General features: G+C 45.1%; 1 protein-coding gene across 1 annotated transcript in view; it reads right to left on the bottom strand.

Moving 5' to 3' along the window:
- Positions 1-19,012, bottom strand: part of LOC144128121 (cell adhesion molecule Dscam1-like) — a 252,505-nt gene that overhangs the window by 28,012 nt on the left and 205,481 nt on the right. Inside the window, exons 10-17 of the mRNA XM_077661207.1 lie at positions 18,021-18,182; positions 16,324-16,611; positions 10,336-10,455; positions 9,781-9,957; positions 8,809-8,956; positions 7,044-7,192; positions 4,866-4,997; positions 648-815 (exon numbers count right to left, since the gene is read on the bottom strand). Coding sequence (XP_077517333.1) covers positions 648-815; positions 4,866-4,997; positions 7,044-7,192; positions 8,809-8,956; positions 9,781-9,957; positions 10,336-10,455; positions 16,324-16,611; positions 18,021-18,182 — 1,344 coding nt within the window. The remainder of the gene's footprint in view (positions 1-647; positions 816-4,865; positions 4,998-7,043; positions 7,193-8,808; positions 8,957-9,780; positions 9,958-10,335; positions 10,456-16,323; positions 16,612-18,020; positions 18,183-19,012) is intronic.

Below are 19,012 nucleotides of genomic sequence, written 5' to 3'. Positions count from 1 at the left end.
TTTGAGTTTTCTCGCACTGATCCAGGGAGCCAGTTATGCGCTCTTTCCTCAAAATCATTATAGAACGTTGTCAACGCCAAAGCCAATGAACACAATGACCGCCGATAGCCTACAGCTTCAGTGCCGCGTTTCTGCCGCGATGTTGTGAATGCCAACGCATGCAGCGCATATCTTTCACTACCGTCACGTATCTTAAAGCTCGACCGAGGTGTACACTTTCCCTCCTTTTATGCTCCTTTCCTTTGCTTTCAAAGCTTCCTCTCTTCATCGGTTGCGGCGCTGCTTCACACGCCACAGCCTCAAGGTCGCAGACTGTCAAAGTGAAGTGATCGGCAAAACCCGCGGAACATACTGCAGTAAAGCTTTCGCTTTAAAGCAGCCGCAGATATAGCGGCTTGAAAAAACGTTTTCCATCCTGAATTCCACTTTCCTGGTGAGATATCCAGGTTTACATTGGTAGTTAAAGGGCCTGTTTCTTCAAGAACACGCTTAATTTGAACCCAGGAGTCCGCCTGAATTGTGCGCCCGTGAATGCCTGCGTGCCCATCTGATCACCCCTTTAGCTCTTGCACTTGTTCACACTACTGGCTACGGCTACAAAGACATAATGTCCTCTCGCAATCATAAGAGAACTGATTTTTTCTTACCTTCTTCGTCGGTTGTGACGACCAGAATGTCGCTGGGCTCACTGAGACCGATGGCGTTCTCTGCGCGCAGCTTAAACTCATAGGTGGTTTTGGGCCGCAGGCCGCTGGCCACGTGCGAAAACTCGGTGGGCTCGATCGCTGTGACATGCGATTCGCGCTCCCAGGTATCTGCAATGCACGAGGAGCTGCTGAAAAGTTCCCGGCTTTGCCCCCTTTTATGTCGTTTTGAAACATTATTTTTTGTTACCTTAAAAACATGTTATCTCTGAATGTAACCGTGCAAGTGAAAGATGTTTCCGGTTTCTATAACTATTTTTAATTTCAGCTATAGAACCTGAGATGGCAGAGGCACAAGCAAGTTTCACGCCTGTGGAAATGTGTCGTCATGAAAATTTTGTTCCTGCAGGAAACGTCCGCAAAGGGTATTCACAGTTAGATGTAACAAACACTACGGGAGAAGTGTCCTTCCTAAAGAACTGTGAAAACCTGGGTTGCTCGTTTTAAGACAGTGCATTTCACTGTTGAGAATGAGCTGCCTAGCGGCCGCCCCACAATCCCCAAAGACCCGGCAAGAAGCGATGCTGTCCATAAGCTGTTTCTTGAGCATCGGCGAATACCCGCCAAAAAGATAGCCCAATTACTGAGAATTTTCCGGGAGCGTGTTGGTTTTATTATTGCCAATATCTTAGACATGCGCAAGCTTTCAGCGAAATGGGTGCCAAAATGTTTGAACAGGTAGCAGAAGCAGGCAGCAGTTGTGGCATGCGGAGCTGTTTTGACCAATTTTGATGCTTCAAAGGACTTTTTGGATATATTAGTTTAGAGAATGAAACATGGCTCCACATTTATGATCCCGAAACCAAGTAACAGTCAAGGCAATGGCGCCACAGTGGGTCCCCGCGACCGAAGAAATTCCGCAGCCGGAAATCGGCAAAAAAACTCACGGCGTCCATTTTATACGACAAAGATGGTGTTCTCTTGGTGGTCCGAAGGGCCAGCGCACAAAAACAACGGACAGAGTAGAAGGACGACGTAGACAGAAGCGCTGACAGCGCTTCTGTATACGTCGTCCTTCTTCTACTCTGTCCGTTGTTTTTCTGCGCTGGTCCTTCGTACTTCATGGATAACCAACTAGCCCAGCAGCAAGTGTTGCTAAAGTTCATCTCTTGGTGGACTGCTTACCGCAGGGCTGTAGTATGAGCGGAGAGTATTATGCCGGCCTCCTCGACAAGCTGAAACAGGCAGTTAGAACGAAACGAAATTCTTTTGTGGAAGGACAATGCACCTGCGCACACGTCAAAAGTTGTGGCTGTCAAACTGAAGACCCTGGGTTTCCAAATGGTCCACCATCTCCTCTATTCACCTGGCCTGGCCCTTTCTGACTAGCATCTCTTCCCGACCTTGAAAAAACATCTCAAGTATCGCCATTTCGATGACATTGCTGACGTCTAACTTGGTTCTGAAAGCTGGTTTGAGGACCGGTTACATATCTTTTTAAAGGGAATATAAAAGAAGAAAAAAATATGTAACAAGTGTATCAGTTTAAGGGGGAATAAGTTAAATAAATGTGCACTTTCAGAACTTTGGCTCTTTTCTTTCTGGACAAAGCCAGGAGCTCCTCAGCACCCCCTCGTATTTTTGTTTTCATAAGAACTGATCATTTAAAAATAGCAAAAATAACTTGCGGGCCATCTTAACCACATTCCTAAAGAAGAAAATGAGATAGCAATTAGGTTACCTGCTATCGTGTCTACAATGAGTGTGTAATGCTCTTCTTGTCATATCCCCGCAGAAAATTCAATTGCAACCGCTGCCATTGCCCTTACACAGTGTACATGAGTCACCACTTTCTAGAATGCTCGAGCACCTTCAACTGATTTATTCTATTGAATTATACTAACCCAACCCGGTAATTCTCAACAATCTACATGATTCTCAGATTTTCAAATTTGGTAGTGACCTTTGATTGGTCTACTGGTGGTCACGTGGTGTCGAAGACGTCAAGGTCCTCTTAAGTGCGTTTACAGATCGCTATGAGTCCTGATACTACTAATGACACCGTGGTGCAGAGGGGAAGCGATGAGCGACTTCCCCAGCGGGTAACTGTTTCAAGCAAACAAACCGATGGGCGCGTGGGACCCAGTTTGCTCTTCCCCAGCTCCCGTAGGCTCATGCGCAGCGCTCTGGTGGGTGGATTGCTACTTGTCATTGGGGCGAGGTTGTTATCGCATCGCAGGATCACGAGACCTTTACCGATCAATCATCAACTTAACTGGCAACTGCCGCGGTGGAGGTGGATGTTTCCTCACAATCTGGTAGGCATGTTGTGTTGTCTCAAGGTCACGTAATCTGTCTCGTCCATGAGAGAATTTCGTGACAGTGAAGCCGCAAACGTTTACAACCTAAAGGCTATCGGATTTTTAAAAAAACTTGCCGCACATTTAGCCTTACGGCAACGCGTAATGCAGCGACAGATTAGCTAGAGTAAAATGCCGATGCCTGTTGGAGTGTTTAGTAAGCTCAGGTAGGAGTGTCTTTAGCTGCTTTTGCTTATACGGAGCAGTGATTGGTATTCTGGGCAGTCTATGTGGCGCATTGTCACTGCATAGAGAGTGGTCTCGCTACCGCTCTCCAGTCAGGGACACGAGTTGTCATGATGTCATATGTGACGGCACTTCAATATGACAAATCAGTCATTAGGTTGCCATGATGCTTTGCATTACAGAACTCCTTTCTCAGCAAACAGGGTGGCGCGTTTTATCTGTAGATTACTCCGACAACGACGCCGAAGAAACGGGAAACGTGGACTTAATATCTGTGGCTCTGAAATTTACTCACACCCAACGTTAACTCCCACTTGAAGCAATGCACAGTTTCCTGTTAATAACGAAAACAGCTAACGCACGGTAGCGCTGTATCGCGATAAAGACGCGTATGTGAAGGAAAAAATACGCCTAATCTAACTTTTACCAGCTCTAATTGTGCGTGCAGCTTAAAACAAATGCAACTACATACTGTGTTTCTTCTTTCCTGTGCTTTTTATTTATTTATGTAATTTTCTCATTTTTATTTCTCCTTAGGTTTCCGGCCAAAAATACGAGCCAGAAATAACAATGTGCAGTGTACTAGTGAAAACTATATATTTTGACAGATTTGCCTTTCCGGTTGGATTTGATGACTTATAAAAAAGTCTTACACTTCTCCAACAAAAACTTTAATTTAATATAAAGCCCGTAGTTTGAGAGCCGGCTCGGTTCATTCGCCTGAGGTGACTGGGGGCAGTTGCTAGCATCTTTAAGTATGCATGGGGGGGGGGGGGGGGGGCTGGGAGCAGGAGGTCGAAAGATGGAAACCTGGGATGCGAAAGGCGCGGCGGAGGGGAGGGGGGGGGGGCTAGAGGGTGCAGAGATTACGACTGAAACTCCTGTCCGACAAGGTAGCTCTCAGCCTTAACCTCTTCACCTCTACCTCTTCCCTCCGCGAAAACGACGGGTTTGAATTTGAATTTAAGTTTTGTTTGGAGATGTGTAAGAGTTTATTATGACTGTGCTACTGCGCGCTCGATATGATGAGCTTCGTTATACGGAATCTAGAACGTCCCATCTCCAGGAGAATTAAGTGCACAGTTTGAAAAGAAATGCGAGACCAAGAGAGTCTGAAGAATCCACTTCCTTACAGTGCAATGCAGTATACAGTAATGACTAGGAGATTTCAATTAAGGAGACAAATTGTTTCTTGAAAAAGAATGTTTGGTTCTTTAGCTGGGAAGCTGCTGGACAGATAATACCCAGGCCAAGTGTTAGGTATGCTTTGCTGCTAGGAAACTAGCTGGGTGAAAAAGAAAAGTAAGTGGAAAAAAGAATGCTGGCTAAGTTTCGTGTACTCTTGTCTAAAGAAAGCCGAGGAGTCATTTACAACCTTCATTCTCGTCATTTCCAGCCTATGTACGCGCTCTGAACGACCATGACCTCTCCCATATTATCCAAAAACGACAAGTCCTGCGCAAGCTGCGGTCAGCTTATTCCTAGCCAACTTCCTAGTCAAAACTTGCTTCTTAATTTACAGCAGAAGGTAGAAAGCTATGCTTCAACGGCTTCCACTCTGTGAGATAAATTGATGATGCAGTGAAGAATCGTCATTGGTTGATTAAAGCGGGTGCAATCACAGAGAAAGCTGTATTTTCTGTATTTTTCCCCGGTAAAAGATTGAAAAGCGTACCTTCCTGCAACTTGTGCTCGAGCAAGTACTTCAGCACGGGGCTGTTGCCAGAGTAGGCTGGGGACCACGACAGCGTGACTGAACGGCTCGTTGTCTGGGTTGCTTCCATGCCTCGTGGTTTGTCTGGAGGCTCTGCGGCGAAAGCACAAAGCACCCAAATACCACGATAAAAAAATGAGGCCACATTTCTTGCCCCAATAGTATTATCGAGGAAGTATACCTTTGCTAACAATTTTCTCTGCATAGTACGCCAATGACGACACAAAAACGATCTCCTACTGCGACAGCCACCGGGATTCCATTGCTCCTTATGCCCGCCTGACGCGACGATCGACACAAGTCGTCATCGAAGATTCGTTCAACAAGTTGCATGCCAACGACTTAGAAGCATGTGCTTTCCGAAGAGTCCAGTGCTACCAAACTTTGGCTGAATTAAAATTGATTTCATAACAAGACCGTCGAAGTTGTTGCCCAACAAATTTTTCCGCTAGATCGATACGCAGCCACCCAACCAATTGCCATCGCAATGGTTTGGTGCTCAGTCGACTCCTCCCTCATACAGGTGCATCGAGCTTGACATACTCGAAGAATGTAGTTATTAGCTTTTATTTGCCAGCGCGGCTTTCACATTCGTGTAGCATATTTCAAGGCGACGTCAACTGCTCTGCTGCCCGACTTCGCAAAATCGCATGGGAGAATCTTTACTCTCGGCTTGAGAAAAAAATTGACACAGGGATCTGACCAGAATTGTTTTCTTTCTCCATCAATTCATTCTAGAATGCTCAAGTACCTTCGCTTGGATATTCCCATGAGAGTATGCTAATCCGACACACTAATCCCAATTATCGCACCTTACCTCATTCTCTCGGGTAGGTCGCCATCTGAAATTTTTAGGGTCCTTTGGTGTTTGTGGGTGCGGGCTAAATTCCAAATGTTGGTGTCCTAAGATTTTCAAATTTGGCGATTCCCTGTGATTGGTCCACTGGTGGTCACGCAGAGTTGATGATGTGAGGACCCTCTCAAACGCATTCATATAGAGTAGGGTGTCCTCATACTACTATTGGCACAGCGGTGTTGAGGGGAAGGGATTCGCCACTGCCACGTCAGGTGGCTGCTTGGAACACAGCCAGCGATGGGAGGGCTAGTAAGACTCAGGTTGCTCCTTCCGAGCAGTCAGTTGCAACCAATCATTAATGTAGCTGCAACCTCTCACGGTTGCCAGTTTCCTCACAGTCCGGTGGGCGGTGGGACCTGCCACGTCGCAATGCCACGAAACCTACATTTCAGAAGGACCATCTGCTATTATCACACGACAATGCCTTCAACGCCTGGGTTGCCACTGAACAGGACCCCTAACACTATCGCGTTAAAATTGGTCTGCGGGAGCTCTGGTGGGGTGGGATGGAGGTGCGGCTGCCTAAGAGCCTGTGAATGCACCCCCTGTAGACAGACGTGGTTGAGGGGGCGAATGGTAAACGAGGACGCGTTGCGGCGATCGCAGCCAAACTGACAGATAAAACATGTGTTCCAGTGAGTTTGACCTTACTGGACGATGGTACGCAACGAAAAAGCGAGCGCTCGCGGTTGACCGTATCAGTCGCAACAGGCTGCCCGTATCGTGTGGTATAGAGTTACCCATTAGGCTCGAAAAAGTGCGCCAGTTTTGATAATCACTGGCAAACCTTCGCTCCCATTTGTCCACAGCCCAAAGAGGAAACATGTTAAACAGTATAAAGTCATCATCGCTTTCTTCTTGCGTCAGCGATAAGGTTTAAGGAAGTGGCAAATAACCCCGCTCGTGTAAAAGAGTGTCGGGAACGGCGCCATTTGATGTGGTACTAAAGATAGATACGGAGAGTGCGGAAAGGCAGGGATGTACTAATACGCAAAAAATGTTCTTACGTTCTCTTTATGTTTTATAGTATTCGTATCTTGGACTTATCAGTGAATCATCTGCCATGATGCCAATTGAACAGTTACGCAACCGCAAAAAAATTGCGGTTCCAAGGTTTTCGTCCGGCGATCTGACCGTTAGATAATCATCAGAACAGGTTCCCCCTCCAATCCTAATGTTTAATTCTTCATGGACTGACCTATCTCGCCTAACCTAACCTCGGTGCTTTCGTTCGTGCTCTGGCTCAGGATGGAATGAACGGACACACGGAACCCAGCACCCACCCTGGACGACGACTTGGAAGTTGGTGTCGTCCCTTCCGTAGGCGTTCTCGGCGTAGCAGCTGAACAGGGAGGAGTCCCGGCGGTCGACGCTCGGGATGCGCACAACGTACTCCAAAACTTCTTTTCCGGGCTTCTCTTCGACGATGTACCTGTGTTCCGCCGTTTGAATGCAACGAGAAACGCCGCATATACGACTGCTACAGGAGTCTTAAAACCAGGTTTATTGAACACCTTGAGGCAGATAAATATGTATTTTGAAGATACTGTCTGAATAATATGTTTACAATTTTATAAATATACAACCTAGAGAGACGTTGAGCACACATCTAAGTGTTGCTGTCTATAAAAACTGATTTGCTGCCACCTTTTTGACTATTCTGAAGTTTGTCAATAAGCCAAACGGTCATTTGTCCGCAAGAAATACGGAACATTCCCTGCAGTCGATTCAAACATGTGCGGCAGTTAACGAAAAGGATGCGGGGCTATTGTTTTGTAGTGTACGGCTGAGCAGCGAATGCGGTGGGATCTGCGGCTAAAGATTCGTCTTGATAAAAGCATTTTATTTTTGAAATCGGCTGATGATGCCAAACCTGATTATGTTTATCTTCGTGTTTATATTATAAAGGCTCCACTGCTGGTAAGAGTGTTCTGTTCACAAATAGAACGTGCTGTAGCTCCCGACACACGTTCGCTTCTATTTCTCCTCCTATTTATTATCGTCTGCAAGGAGGTAGTCGAGGGTGTCTTGCGTTCACCGGATAACATTAATCTTTTTGCCTTCCCACTTCAGACTTTAATAGAGTAAAGGGGGTTCTAAGAAAAATAGGAGTGGCGAGTGGCTTGTTATGATACGAATAATACAAAAGGACCGAAAACTGTTGAAAACAAAAGATGAATAGGAAACTAGTTTTTCTTTTGTTAAAGGCAGAAAGTGACTACTTAATGCATGTACGAGAACATTTTACAAGTATCTGATGACTAGAAGAAACTGTACTTGCTACCGGTAGTATCCAATCGCATCCAAACCGTAGGATGCATGCCGTGCTCTATGCCACCAACTCAACCAGGACTGCGCCTGTCTTCTCTCCTACTTTCTGAAGTATTCAAAGTGCCCAATCAAGCCTCATCGAGTCATGGCCGTGGACGCGGTACGTCCCTGAATAATCCTCCTGTGTTCTTGCATGCTTATTACAGACTGAAATTGTCGGTTCTGGCAACTGAATTTAAATTCATGACATTTTACGATTCCCGCACAATTGCGTATTCGCGCCTTTTACGAAGGACTGCGTGGCACTTATGGCTTCAAAAGGTGAACCTGCCTCTCTCTTTAAGGCAAGAAAAGCTATGCGCGGCTGATCCTCTGACCCGCCACAGTGGCAAAGTGGTTAAGGTACTCGTCTACTGAGCCGGAGTACCCTGGTTGGAACACGACCGCGGCGGCCTCGTTTCAATGGAGCCGAAGCGCAAAATTCTCCTGTGTGCTATGAGATTTCAGTGCACGTCAAAGATCCCCATGTGGTCGAACTTGTTCCGAAGACCTCCACTATGGCACCTCTTTCTTCCTTTCTTCTTTCAGTCCCTCCTTTATGCCTTCTGTTACGGCGCGGTTGGGATCTCCACCGATATATGTGAGATAGTAACTGCGTCATTTATCTTCCTCAAAAACCAATTTGATTTTTAATGCCCTGAGCTTGCAGTATTTATTTTTATTAGGAACGCTCAGCAGCAAGTTATAAATTTGGTCATAATAACTATAAATTCTGACCTGGGCTCCAGAGCAGGGCTGAAGCCGTGCCTGTCCCGCGTCCAGGACATCGTAATGGGCGACTCTCCGAGAGCGCGGCAGGTCAGCGTCACGCTTTCCCCGCGACGAACTGTCAGCGCTTGGAACTTTCGCTCGAAATGCGCTGCCACTGAGGGAAAGATAAAGAGAAAAAGGAAAAAAAAACAAGTTGTTTCAAATAAAAATAGCGACACGTGTTCAAGGAATAATAAAACATTCGACGTTCGTGAAATATCGAATAATGCACGTTACTTCCAGAGAAATACTGTGGCTTTCTTTCACTTTTTAAAAATTACCTGAACACGGTTAATTTTTCTTTTCACAGTTGCAAAAAAGGCTTCATTTTTTCAAGGGTTTTAATTTACTGCATCAGGAGATAAAACTGCAAGTGAAACCATAATCAGCAATCTGAAGCTCGATTGAGTTTGGCATGAAATTTTTTTTTTAACTGGGAAAAACCATTCAGCTCTGTAATCGTGAACGCGTTTCCTTACTACGTGGAAGCAGTGAATGCGGAGGAAAATTCGCAGCTTACCTATTGATTTGAGTTCGAAACCCTTATGGTGAACACCCAGGGACGTGCTACTGGACAAGTTCAAGTTTTTCTCACAAGCCGAAGTAATCGCTTCGGCTTCGTTGCCAATTAGGCAATGGCTTGTAATAAGAATTTTATGCGATTTCGGGACGTTGTTTAGTTCAAAGTGGCGATATTAGCAGCTTTTCAAGTTTCGAGCAAGAAAAACCATTCGAATATTCTTTTAAGCAATAAGCGTTGAGCAAAACTTGCATGATGCTTCCTTCGATTGCGCTGTAACGTGATTTTCTTAGGCAGTTTTGTATAGAGCCCTCCAACATCACGCAAAAAAAAAAAACAAGAAATTACTTTCCAGGTGTTCTTTCTCAGCGAAGTAAGCGTCGCTCGTTAATAGAAGCTTCGTCTAGATAAACGCCTACCGTGTACGTCCAGCTTGACAACTGTAGATATCCCGGGCCCGACGCCATTCAGCGCCTGGCACATATAGTGGCCGGCGTCTGAGCGGTCAGCCTCGCGGATGCAGAGCGACCCGTTCTCCAGGATCTGAACGTTGGCGTTGCTGATGATCACCGTGAAGTCCCTGCCACCCTGTGTGCCTGCAAAGAAGGGTTAAGAATAAGAAAAAAAGGCAACGGATCTGTTTATGCGCTATTCATGAGAACAAGATGCGCGGAGTGGTTTCGTTGCAAACACTGAAGAATGACCTCTTGCGAAAAAGACTAATGTGCAAACTGATGTAAATGTGCTCATGGAGAGGCAGAGAGCATGCTTAAAAACATAAACAATTTTTCAACTTTACCTCACCTCAAGTTATGTTCACGTTCAAACAAAGTTATGTCAATTTTTTATTCGATTTTGAGCACAGCATTTTTTTTCACAAGGGAAAGTAGTTTGAGAGAAAATAAAAATGTGGGAGAGGGCACAATCGTTGATTGAACAAATAAATGAATCCTCTTGAATTCGTTAACACTCACGATGTTCTCTCTTCCACCGGATGACCGGCAGCGGGAACCCATCCGCCTGGCAGTCAAAAGTCACCGCCTGACCCATGATTGCGGCCTTGTCAACTGGTTCTTGCCGCCATCTGGGAGGAACTGCACAATACAACATGCTGTATTAATGAGAAAGAAGAAATATTAAGAGTTTAGCTGAATCTGTCTTTTTTATTCGTTTCCTGCTATGTCTCTCGAAGAGTGGAGAAGTAATGTTTGACTGGAGAAGTTACGCGGCATGATTTCGTAATGGCTGCGAGCGATACACGGTGTCAAAGCAAAAAGAACTCAGTTAAATCTTCGGTGCACCTCACCGCCGAGTGAGGGATCAAAGATAGCGATAATGTCAAAAGCAAATAATTTGCAGCTGCGCTCACGCACTGAAGCCAACACTAAGGGACGCACAATCATTCTTTCGCCAATTTCTTCAACAGCACAAGGACTTACCTACTATTGGTGGAACGGTAAGCGCACCTACTAACGTGTCACTTGCACGGCCGGAGAATTCCATGCAATGAAAAATCAGACTTCTTCGAATATTTCCAGGCTATTATATGATGCCGCCTTTCTTTCACCTAATCAGGCTATTCCTATTTTTTTCCATAAATTGGGGGATAATAACGGTAAAGCTTAAAAAATATGGTATATCATTCGTCGTGAACACTGCCAGCGGTTTTCTGAATGGAAAGGTCGTCGCAATGCTAAGAAAATCCCAGATTAAATTCCTGAAACGCTTCTGCATTCAAATGAGCAGAAGAATGTGGTTTTCTCTACGTGATTATTACAACGTAGATGTCACTTCGGCTCTCCGGTCAACCAGAGCGAGGACATGAAGCATGCGTCACGGGACATGATGAAACAATTTTTGGAAACCGTTAGCTGAACTTCGGTCAGCTGAGAGGATATATCTTCTTTACTTTCGACATTTATTTACCCTTATATGCAATATTTTCTTAGAAAACCGTCATGGAGAAGGGCGTTCTGTGCGATTAAAATCTCAAACGGGAAGTGAAAATTATGCTGGACACTTAAGGCTACTTACGCGCTGTGAATGTTACAGAATGCACGAGGGATGTTGGGCTCTGGAGATGGTGTACTACTCTAATGCGTTGGCCAGCGAAGCTGATCTGGTGGTGCCGCCCGAATGGAAGTTGATGAAAACGACGATGCCCAAACCCAGCGCCGGAGAATGGCAGTTTAACGCGCGGGGTGTTGTGCTGCGGTGATTTCGTACTTCAATAAAGGAATAAAAAGTGGTGATGGCGCACTGCTGTAATGAAGTGGCCAGCGAAGCTGATCTGCTCGCGTCAGCCTGGGTTCGAAATATACTATGGAAGAAATTTTCTTTGTTTTTTCTTTTTTTCCTCATGGTGTTGGCACTGCCGACGACGTAATGAGGTCAGGTGGGATTTCGGTTTGTTTCTTGTGGATAACAAGCCGGATTTTCTGTCTGATGAGCCATACAATGCTTTCGCATAAAAACGAGCGCCGAAATCGTAACAGCCGCAGTAAAACAGACGGCCAGGAATTTTGCTGACGAGTGCAGCCGCACACAAATACAGCCATTACACAATAGCTTTTACTGCTAGAAATAATTTGTTTTATGAGCCAAAATGCCACTGAGGCGTAGCGCAATCTTCGCTGTTTCTGCTTGCGAACTGTTAAGAAAGGAGGAGCATCTTTTCCTCTTCATTATGTTTCACCTGCTTTCATACCAGGTGAAACATAATCCACTATGTCGTCTGTTTCTTCAACCATTTATTTTATTAGTTAATGTGAACTCATGTATACTTTGCTTTTGTCTAGGCTAATCATCCAATATGACACCTCATACTTTTTTCAATCATTTTTAACTCTCACTCCGGAATAACCAGATCTTATCTCCGTGCTGTAAAGTTTCGCCTTGAGTGAGGTTCCATCATCTCTGTGGCTGTGTGAGATCCCTATTCAATACCTGCGCGAACCCCTAACGTGGAAAAAACGTGGAAGGTAACGTTACAGCGGTTATAGTTATGCCATCGGCATTAGCAGGGAATGCAGTCAAGTGGTTTCGATTAAGAAAGCACATTATTGGGCAAGAAGGCTGTATAAATTTTATTTATCGCATGGTTCGATGTCATGCTAACTATGCATGAAAGATTTCATAAAGAAGTTGTTTTCATTACCATACCATTTAAGATGACGCCATGATGTGAATTGTGCAGGTAGCCTTCACGGATGCGGCATTTTGAAGTGCTTAGCTTTGTACCAATAATTCCCCCCCCCCCCCCACCCACCATAAGTGCAATTAACACGTTTGTTTTCGCGGATTAGTGAGATTTAGTCAAAAGATAACAGGGGAACGTACTTATTGTTTCATTTGTCGTTGGTGCTATGATAGAAACGAAAACCGAGTAAGAAATTTTCAATAGAATAAAATACTTCTTTACATTTTTGCAAGGAACTTGATGAGGCACGGTAATTTAACCACGTGTGCGAAACTACAAATGGCCATGAAATCACAGTTTGGAGTGTATTTCCGTACACACTTTGTTACATGCCTTGTGTTAGACTTTGAGCCTTAAGATTTATTTGAAGTATATATGGAAGCATTCATTGTCTGACTTAGAGAACTAACATGTACTAACACTAGGCTTTCACTACTGTATGGCTCTGTAGTACCGATCTCTTTCTTTTCTGTTTGGTTAAGTTGTAATTATATTGTTTATAAAACCACTTGATTTATATACGGCTCAACACACCTAATTTTCCTCTTTTCGTATTATGATTAGCCTAGTTCTTGTCCAGAAGGCCTGAATGAAACCAGAAAACATAGTGATAATGCGGCGCGTACGTTACAGCAGAGCCTTGAAAAGTTAGTCTTACGTAATGTTCAAGCAAGTTATGAAAGTGGTGCGCAAGCAAAAATTAGGGACAGAAGACAATCGAATCGAAGACAGACACCAATACAAAGCTCACTGCGCGGTTCTAATTGAGACGCAAAAGCTAAAGACAAACCATGGGATATGAAATACTCGCACAAGAAAAACTGCTGGCGCGATGAGCAGTTGGGAGCGGTTCACCTCAGTAAAACGAAGAGAGATAAGAAATGAAGTACCGTGTACTTGAACGTCGAGTTTCGTGGTTGCGTGCAACCAAAATTGGAATGCAAAATTCAAAATCGCATAGGCTCCTACGAACACACTGTCCTCATTCATGTTAGAAAACGTGACGCAGGGGGCTTTGACATTAAGGCTTAGCGGGTAGCGCTATTTTTTTTTCTGCAGCCTCCATCGTGCCTGCTATATTACCACAGCGGCTGCCAGTATCCTGGGACAGAATGTTGGCTCATGCGTACACACCGATGGTAAAACCGCGGCGCGGCATTAGGCGGCGTTCGAGCGTGCCATTGAAACAAGGGTGCCGCAGGGCGTAGAAGACACGCTGCGCAAACAAGCTGCCCAAAAGCGGATGCACACCCTCCCGTCTTCCCTCCGGCTATCTGGACGCCTTGCCACTGCACGCTTACGGAAGTTTCTCGTGCCTAGGCGGAGGGCAGACAGCAACAGTGGCGTCCGAACAAAATGCGGTCGTCTTTGAACCATTATTCTTAGTTTATCTTTATGTAACGTTGTATTGATGACTGGGTTCAGGTTAACCACTGATCCAGTTAAACTGATCTGATCTGTTCACATCGCAGATGGAAGTTGATGAAAACGACAATGTGCAGTGCACAGCGGGAGAGTGTGTTGCACTTTAATTCCCTCAGTAGGTATAGGTCACTCCACAAGAGGCCAACAACAACACGAGGCATGATCAGCTGCGGCGATAGCATAGTGATCTCGTGCAGTGGGCAGCGAAGCTGACGTGTTCACGCCACCACTAGTTGGAAACACAGTCGCGGCAATATTTATTTCATTTCTTCACTGTCAAAGCCAGGGGCGTCAAAAGATTCTGGGTTGTGTTTTGACTTGCGAAGCAGCGTTGCACCCTCAAGAAAATTGTGCACGACAACTGTATTACGGCGCCTAAGTTTGTAATGAAAAGTAGTAAAGGAATTGCGCTTCGCTTGTAGTCTTCTGAAACACGGCATGATAAGTAAACTTTGACAATTGACTTGAAATACGGCAAGAATCCTGCAAACTTCTGTTTGTGATATTTTCACATTGATGGTATGGTGTTTAGGCCTGTCTGCAATTTATATCTAACAAATTAGGCTGAACTAAAACTTCACTGGGGCTCCTCAAAGATGCTTGCACAAGGGGGGGGGGGGGGGGGGTAGCTGGAGTAACCGTGCCAACTGCCTTTGTTCCTGCCACCCGTTGCAAGAGACCTGGAGTAGGCAGCTCTTTCTTTTTTTCTTCTTTCAATCCATCCTATATCCCTTCCATTGCGGCATGGTTCAGGTGTCGGCCGATGTGTGACACAGGTACTGCGCCATTTCCTTTCTCAAAAAACGAATTTTCATCCGCCGTGGTGGCTCAGGGGTTAGGTCGCTCGGCTACTGATCCAGAGTTCCCAGGTTAGAACCCGACCGCGGCGGCTGCGTTTTTATGGAGGAGAAACGCTAAGGCGCCCGTGTGCTGTGCGATGTCAGTGCACATTAAAGATCCCCAAGGGGTCGAAATTATTCCGGAGCCTTCCACTACGGCACCTCTTTCTTCATTTCTTCTTTTACTTCCTCTTTATTCCTTTCCTTACGGCGCGGTTCAGGCGTCAAACGATATATGAGACAGATACTGCGCCATTTCCTTTCCCCAAAAACCATTATTATTATTAATAAAAAACAATTTTCAAATTTTTTTGGCGCCTTCGAACGCTGAATGTAAACTCTGAGTCCGTTTAACACGTCGGTAGTTTATAGAGTGTACTGTATAAGTTTAATGCTTTATAAGGCAGAGCAATGTGAACGTGATTTCCTCGAATACATGCGTCTATCTACAAATACCCCGCTTTAAAGACAGCACTATGTAATGGTCGAACAATGCACTTTTTATTGAATATTATTTGAATGTTGCAATTGGCAGAGCCGCATTTTTTTAAGACGTTTACTTCTCGGGTTCTTGTAACAGTGTTCTCTACGATCAAAGATGCACAAACCGCGATGTAAATGCCAAAATGGCGCACATAATACAGGAGTGGAGTTGTTTGCTTCTGTACATTCCTGGTCTACCATCAAGGTAATATGAAAGTAAAATCAATTCAAAACCTTTCCACGAAACTTAACGCACAAAAAGACAGCTTCAATCAATATAAATGACAATTAAGCTTCTGAGGAACTGCCCAACAGTTAGCTTGCAAGCTTTGATATTTATATAAAGCGCAAGAATACTTCTGCCCTGTCCCTGTTGCTTGCAATGAAAGAACAAGTGACAACTACGCCTCTTTGTTGCGCCACGTGAGAACCCTGACATCAGGCAAGAGCACATAGGTTTACTTGGCCGCAAAGTGCACGCACTTCAACTCTCCTAAATATCCGGACGCCATTATCGCTTGCAGGATTTGCCGCTCGGGTTTTCAGTTACAAAATACAGCTGCAACGCTGCTGCCTTTGATTAAGGAAGTGGTATATACAGCTGATATCGCTATAAAAAGTTTCCTTCAGTTTGAAAGAACTATTTCGCAAGGAGAAGAATGTTTATTTCCGAGAGTTGAAGCTCAAAGCAGAGATCACCACCATGGCTTTGGCATTCGTCCATTATGACGCGATCGCCGCATGGAATAACGAATCGGTTGATATTTAAATTGATTACAAGAAAATGTTCTTCGTTCTCCTGTATGGTTTACGAGGGTTAATAGCGTAACTGACAGAATTTTTCCATTTACTGGTTGATGGTATTTCACTAAACGGGTCAGTGAGCCAATGGGCTGAAATGTCTCAAGCACTGTCCGACTGCCCTATACTAGTTCATCGGTTTTGTTCGCCTCTGACAGATCCATTTTATTGCCGAAGTCCAGAGCCACTGCAGTGCACCCGCCGTTTCCACCCACCTTGCACCACCATAGGCGCTGTGTAGTTTGCCGACGCTGCCGGGTTGGAAGCAACGCAGGTGTAGTTGCCCGAGTGTAGCTGGCGCACTCCGGTGAAAGAGAGGAAGGAGGTGTAGTCGTTGGCTTCGGCGATGGAGGCCCCGAGGCCACGCCTGTCTAGTGGAAGACCGTCCTTAAGCCACTGTATGGAGATGGGCAGGTCGCCGTCGGACACTATGCATGCGGCGCCAGCCCGTTTGCCCTCGGTGAGGTCGTCGGCGAAGTTGAACGGATTCACCACGGGAGGGGCTGTGGAATGCGTGAGCGGAAAATTGTCATTATTGTCTAGTTTCATCTACACAATTAAGGACATCGAGTCTAAAGCACTTAGTTCAGCATCTCCAGGACGTTTCACGTAATTTGGACCAAGGATTAAAAAAGAGGTGGGGCACCATAGCTGCGTCAAACCAAAGTCATAGTGGTTCCCACCATGTGGTGCTCCACAATCTATGATTTTTTAAATTTCACTCAGTTATTTAATTAGCAAAGATGAACTACGCACATTTTTGTTATTCACTTAATGATAACACCCGTTTCATTAAGTTCTACAGAGAGTAACGAAGCAACCGATTCAGTTTCTTGCAGCTACGTACCTTGTATGTGGCCGTTTCTTCCAGCGTTTAAAGGAAGACCACGAAATATAAAAAACCACATGATTGCGCTCTTGCGCTGCCCTATTGTAGCGCTGCCAAGCGCGTTCTGAATGAACGAAACCTGCGATCTCACCGTCTCAAAGTGAGCGGCCGACGCCGCTCTTAGAGGTCTTCCACTTCCATCAGCACATTTTTCCATAACACGGAAAGCGTGCGACATGATCCGCAATAAGTGATAGGCAGGTCACCAACAGCCAATTCAGACGCGGAGTTTATAGACATATCGTGAAGGAAAACAAAAAAAGGAAGGAAAAGCAGTAAAGTCGCGTATTTCATGGTATCCTCTGTTTTTGTTTTGTTTTTTCAAGTCATTTTTTACGCCTGTCGAACTGAGTGCCGGCCACTAACTTGAGCAGGATCAGATAACACGTTTTATTCGTTCAAGATGCGGTTGGCAGCGCTGAAATGTGGTAGCGCATGAGTGCAGTCAAGTGTTCTTGTTTTTTTTTTTTCACAAATCGCGGGCTTTGCTTAAATGCTTCAAAAGCGCACATAGGAGGTACCTCGCTACAATAAACTGGATCGGTTGTTTTTAACCCCCTTACCCTCCCCTAGAGCGCAACAAAACGCATGTAACCATAAAGTGAATATTTGAATTTTTTCATAATTATTCTTGACTAATGAACTGATTACCCGGAATTTAAAATACCCTGAGGAGCGCCACATGAAAGAAAACAATATGCCGCTGGTTTCAACCCACTAGTGAACGCCATTTATTAACCCTCGGTTCAAGTTACTTGAAATATTCTGTACATAGGTGTAAGTACGTGCATGTCTCTACCCGTATGACGATGATGTTTCTCTACCTGGTTGAGTACGTGCGAATTCTGAAATACTGATTCAAAGTAGCAGTCCAGAAAAATGAAACTAATGCCACAGTGAGTGGTGTCCTCCTTAAGGCATGCTTCAACCCTCACGTCTTTACCAAGACAAGTTTCTGGCGCATGCCGCGAAGAAGATGCCGCTAACGAACAAATAGAATGGACGGAGAACGATGATACTCACTCATGACGTGCACAGCCAGCTGTCCCCTGGCCGTGTTGCCCTGTGGGTCGCTGGCGACGCAGGCGTACCAGCCGCTGTCGGCGCTGCGCTGCACGTCCACAACCACCAGGGAGCCATTGGGAAAGCTGCGCTGCCGGTGGTTCTGGGGCAACGATCGCCCATCTGCGCACAGATTTAACAGGAAGCAGCCAAGAGAGCATTTTTTATTGTTTTACATTCGCCGCATTTAGGGGACAACGCAAATATAAACAGGGTTTGGGTAAGCATGAACAAACTTGTAGTGTTGTCCTGCTATACGTTTGTTTCTCCAACTCCAATCTCTTTGATAACACTCCCAATCATTTAATGTACTCCAGCCAATAAAGAATTCATAATTCCAACGTGAATTTGCAGCGAGCTTGTGCCATCATCACATCGACCTCTCACTTGATGGTGTGAAAATGGCCATCCGCTTAATTAGTTGTCTCGTAGCTGTTTCGAGGTCTCCTGCCATTCTATTCATCGCCGAAGCATAGACAGCATATGTAAATCAGTCAGGAAATAAAATGTCTATTTATAGACTTTATTTTTGTTGAGATAGAAGACAGAGATTTTGCAAGTGAATAAAAATAAATATGTAGCTTATTTTAAATAAAATGCATTCTTGTTGAGATACTTGTGTCAACCATTTGTTGAGTAAAAGTTCCATGTGCGAAGATTGACTGGCAAGGCTGACAAGCCACAGCAGTGAGAAAAGGGCCGTTATCACCGCAGAACCCAAGAGCCCGAAGCACTACATGTCGTTGAAGACAATGGAAGCTTACTCTGAGCGACCGAGTCTCCCAATCTTTACCCACGAACTGTGCAGGAAAAGTCTGATTAGATGGCGGATGCCGACACTACGAGCTCACTCCATGAACTAGAGCAGTACAAGGAATACAAAAAAAATACGGGTGGTCTCAAACATTCTTGGATTTTTATGCACGAACAATGGGCGCACTGACTTCTCCGGG

This window comes from Amblyomma americanum, chromosome 4, assembly GCF_052857255.1.
Source record: "Amblyomma americanum isolate KBUSLIRL-KWMA chromosome 4, ASM5285725v1, whole genome shotgun sequence".
Classification (NCBI taxonomy): Eukaryota; Metazoa; Arthropoda; class Arachnida; order Ixodida; family Ixodidae; genus Amblyomma; species Amblyomma americanum.
The sequence above is the reverse complement of the archived record's forward strand: the minus strand, read 5'-3'. Positions and strand labels throughout refer to the sequence as shown.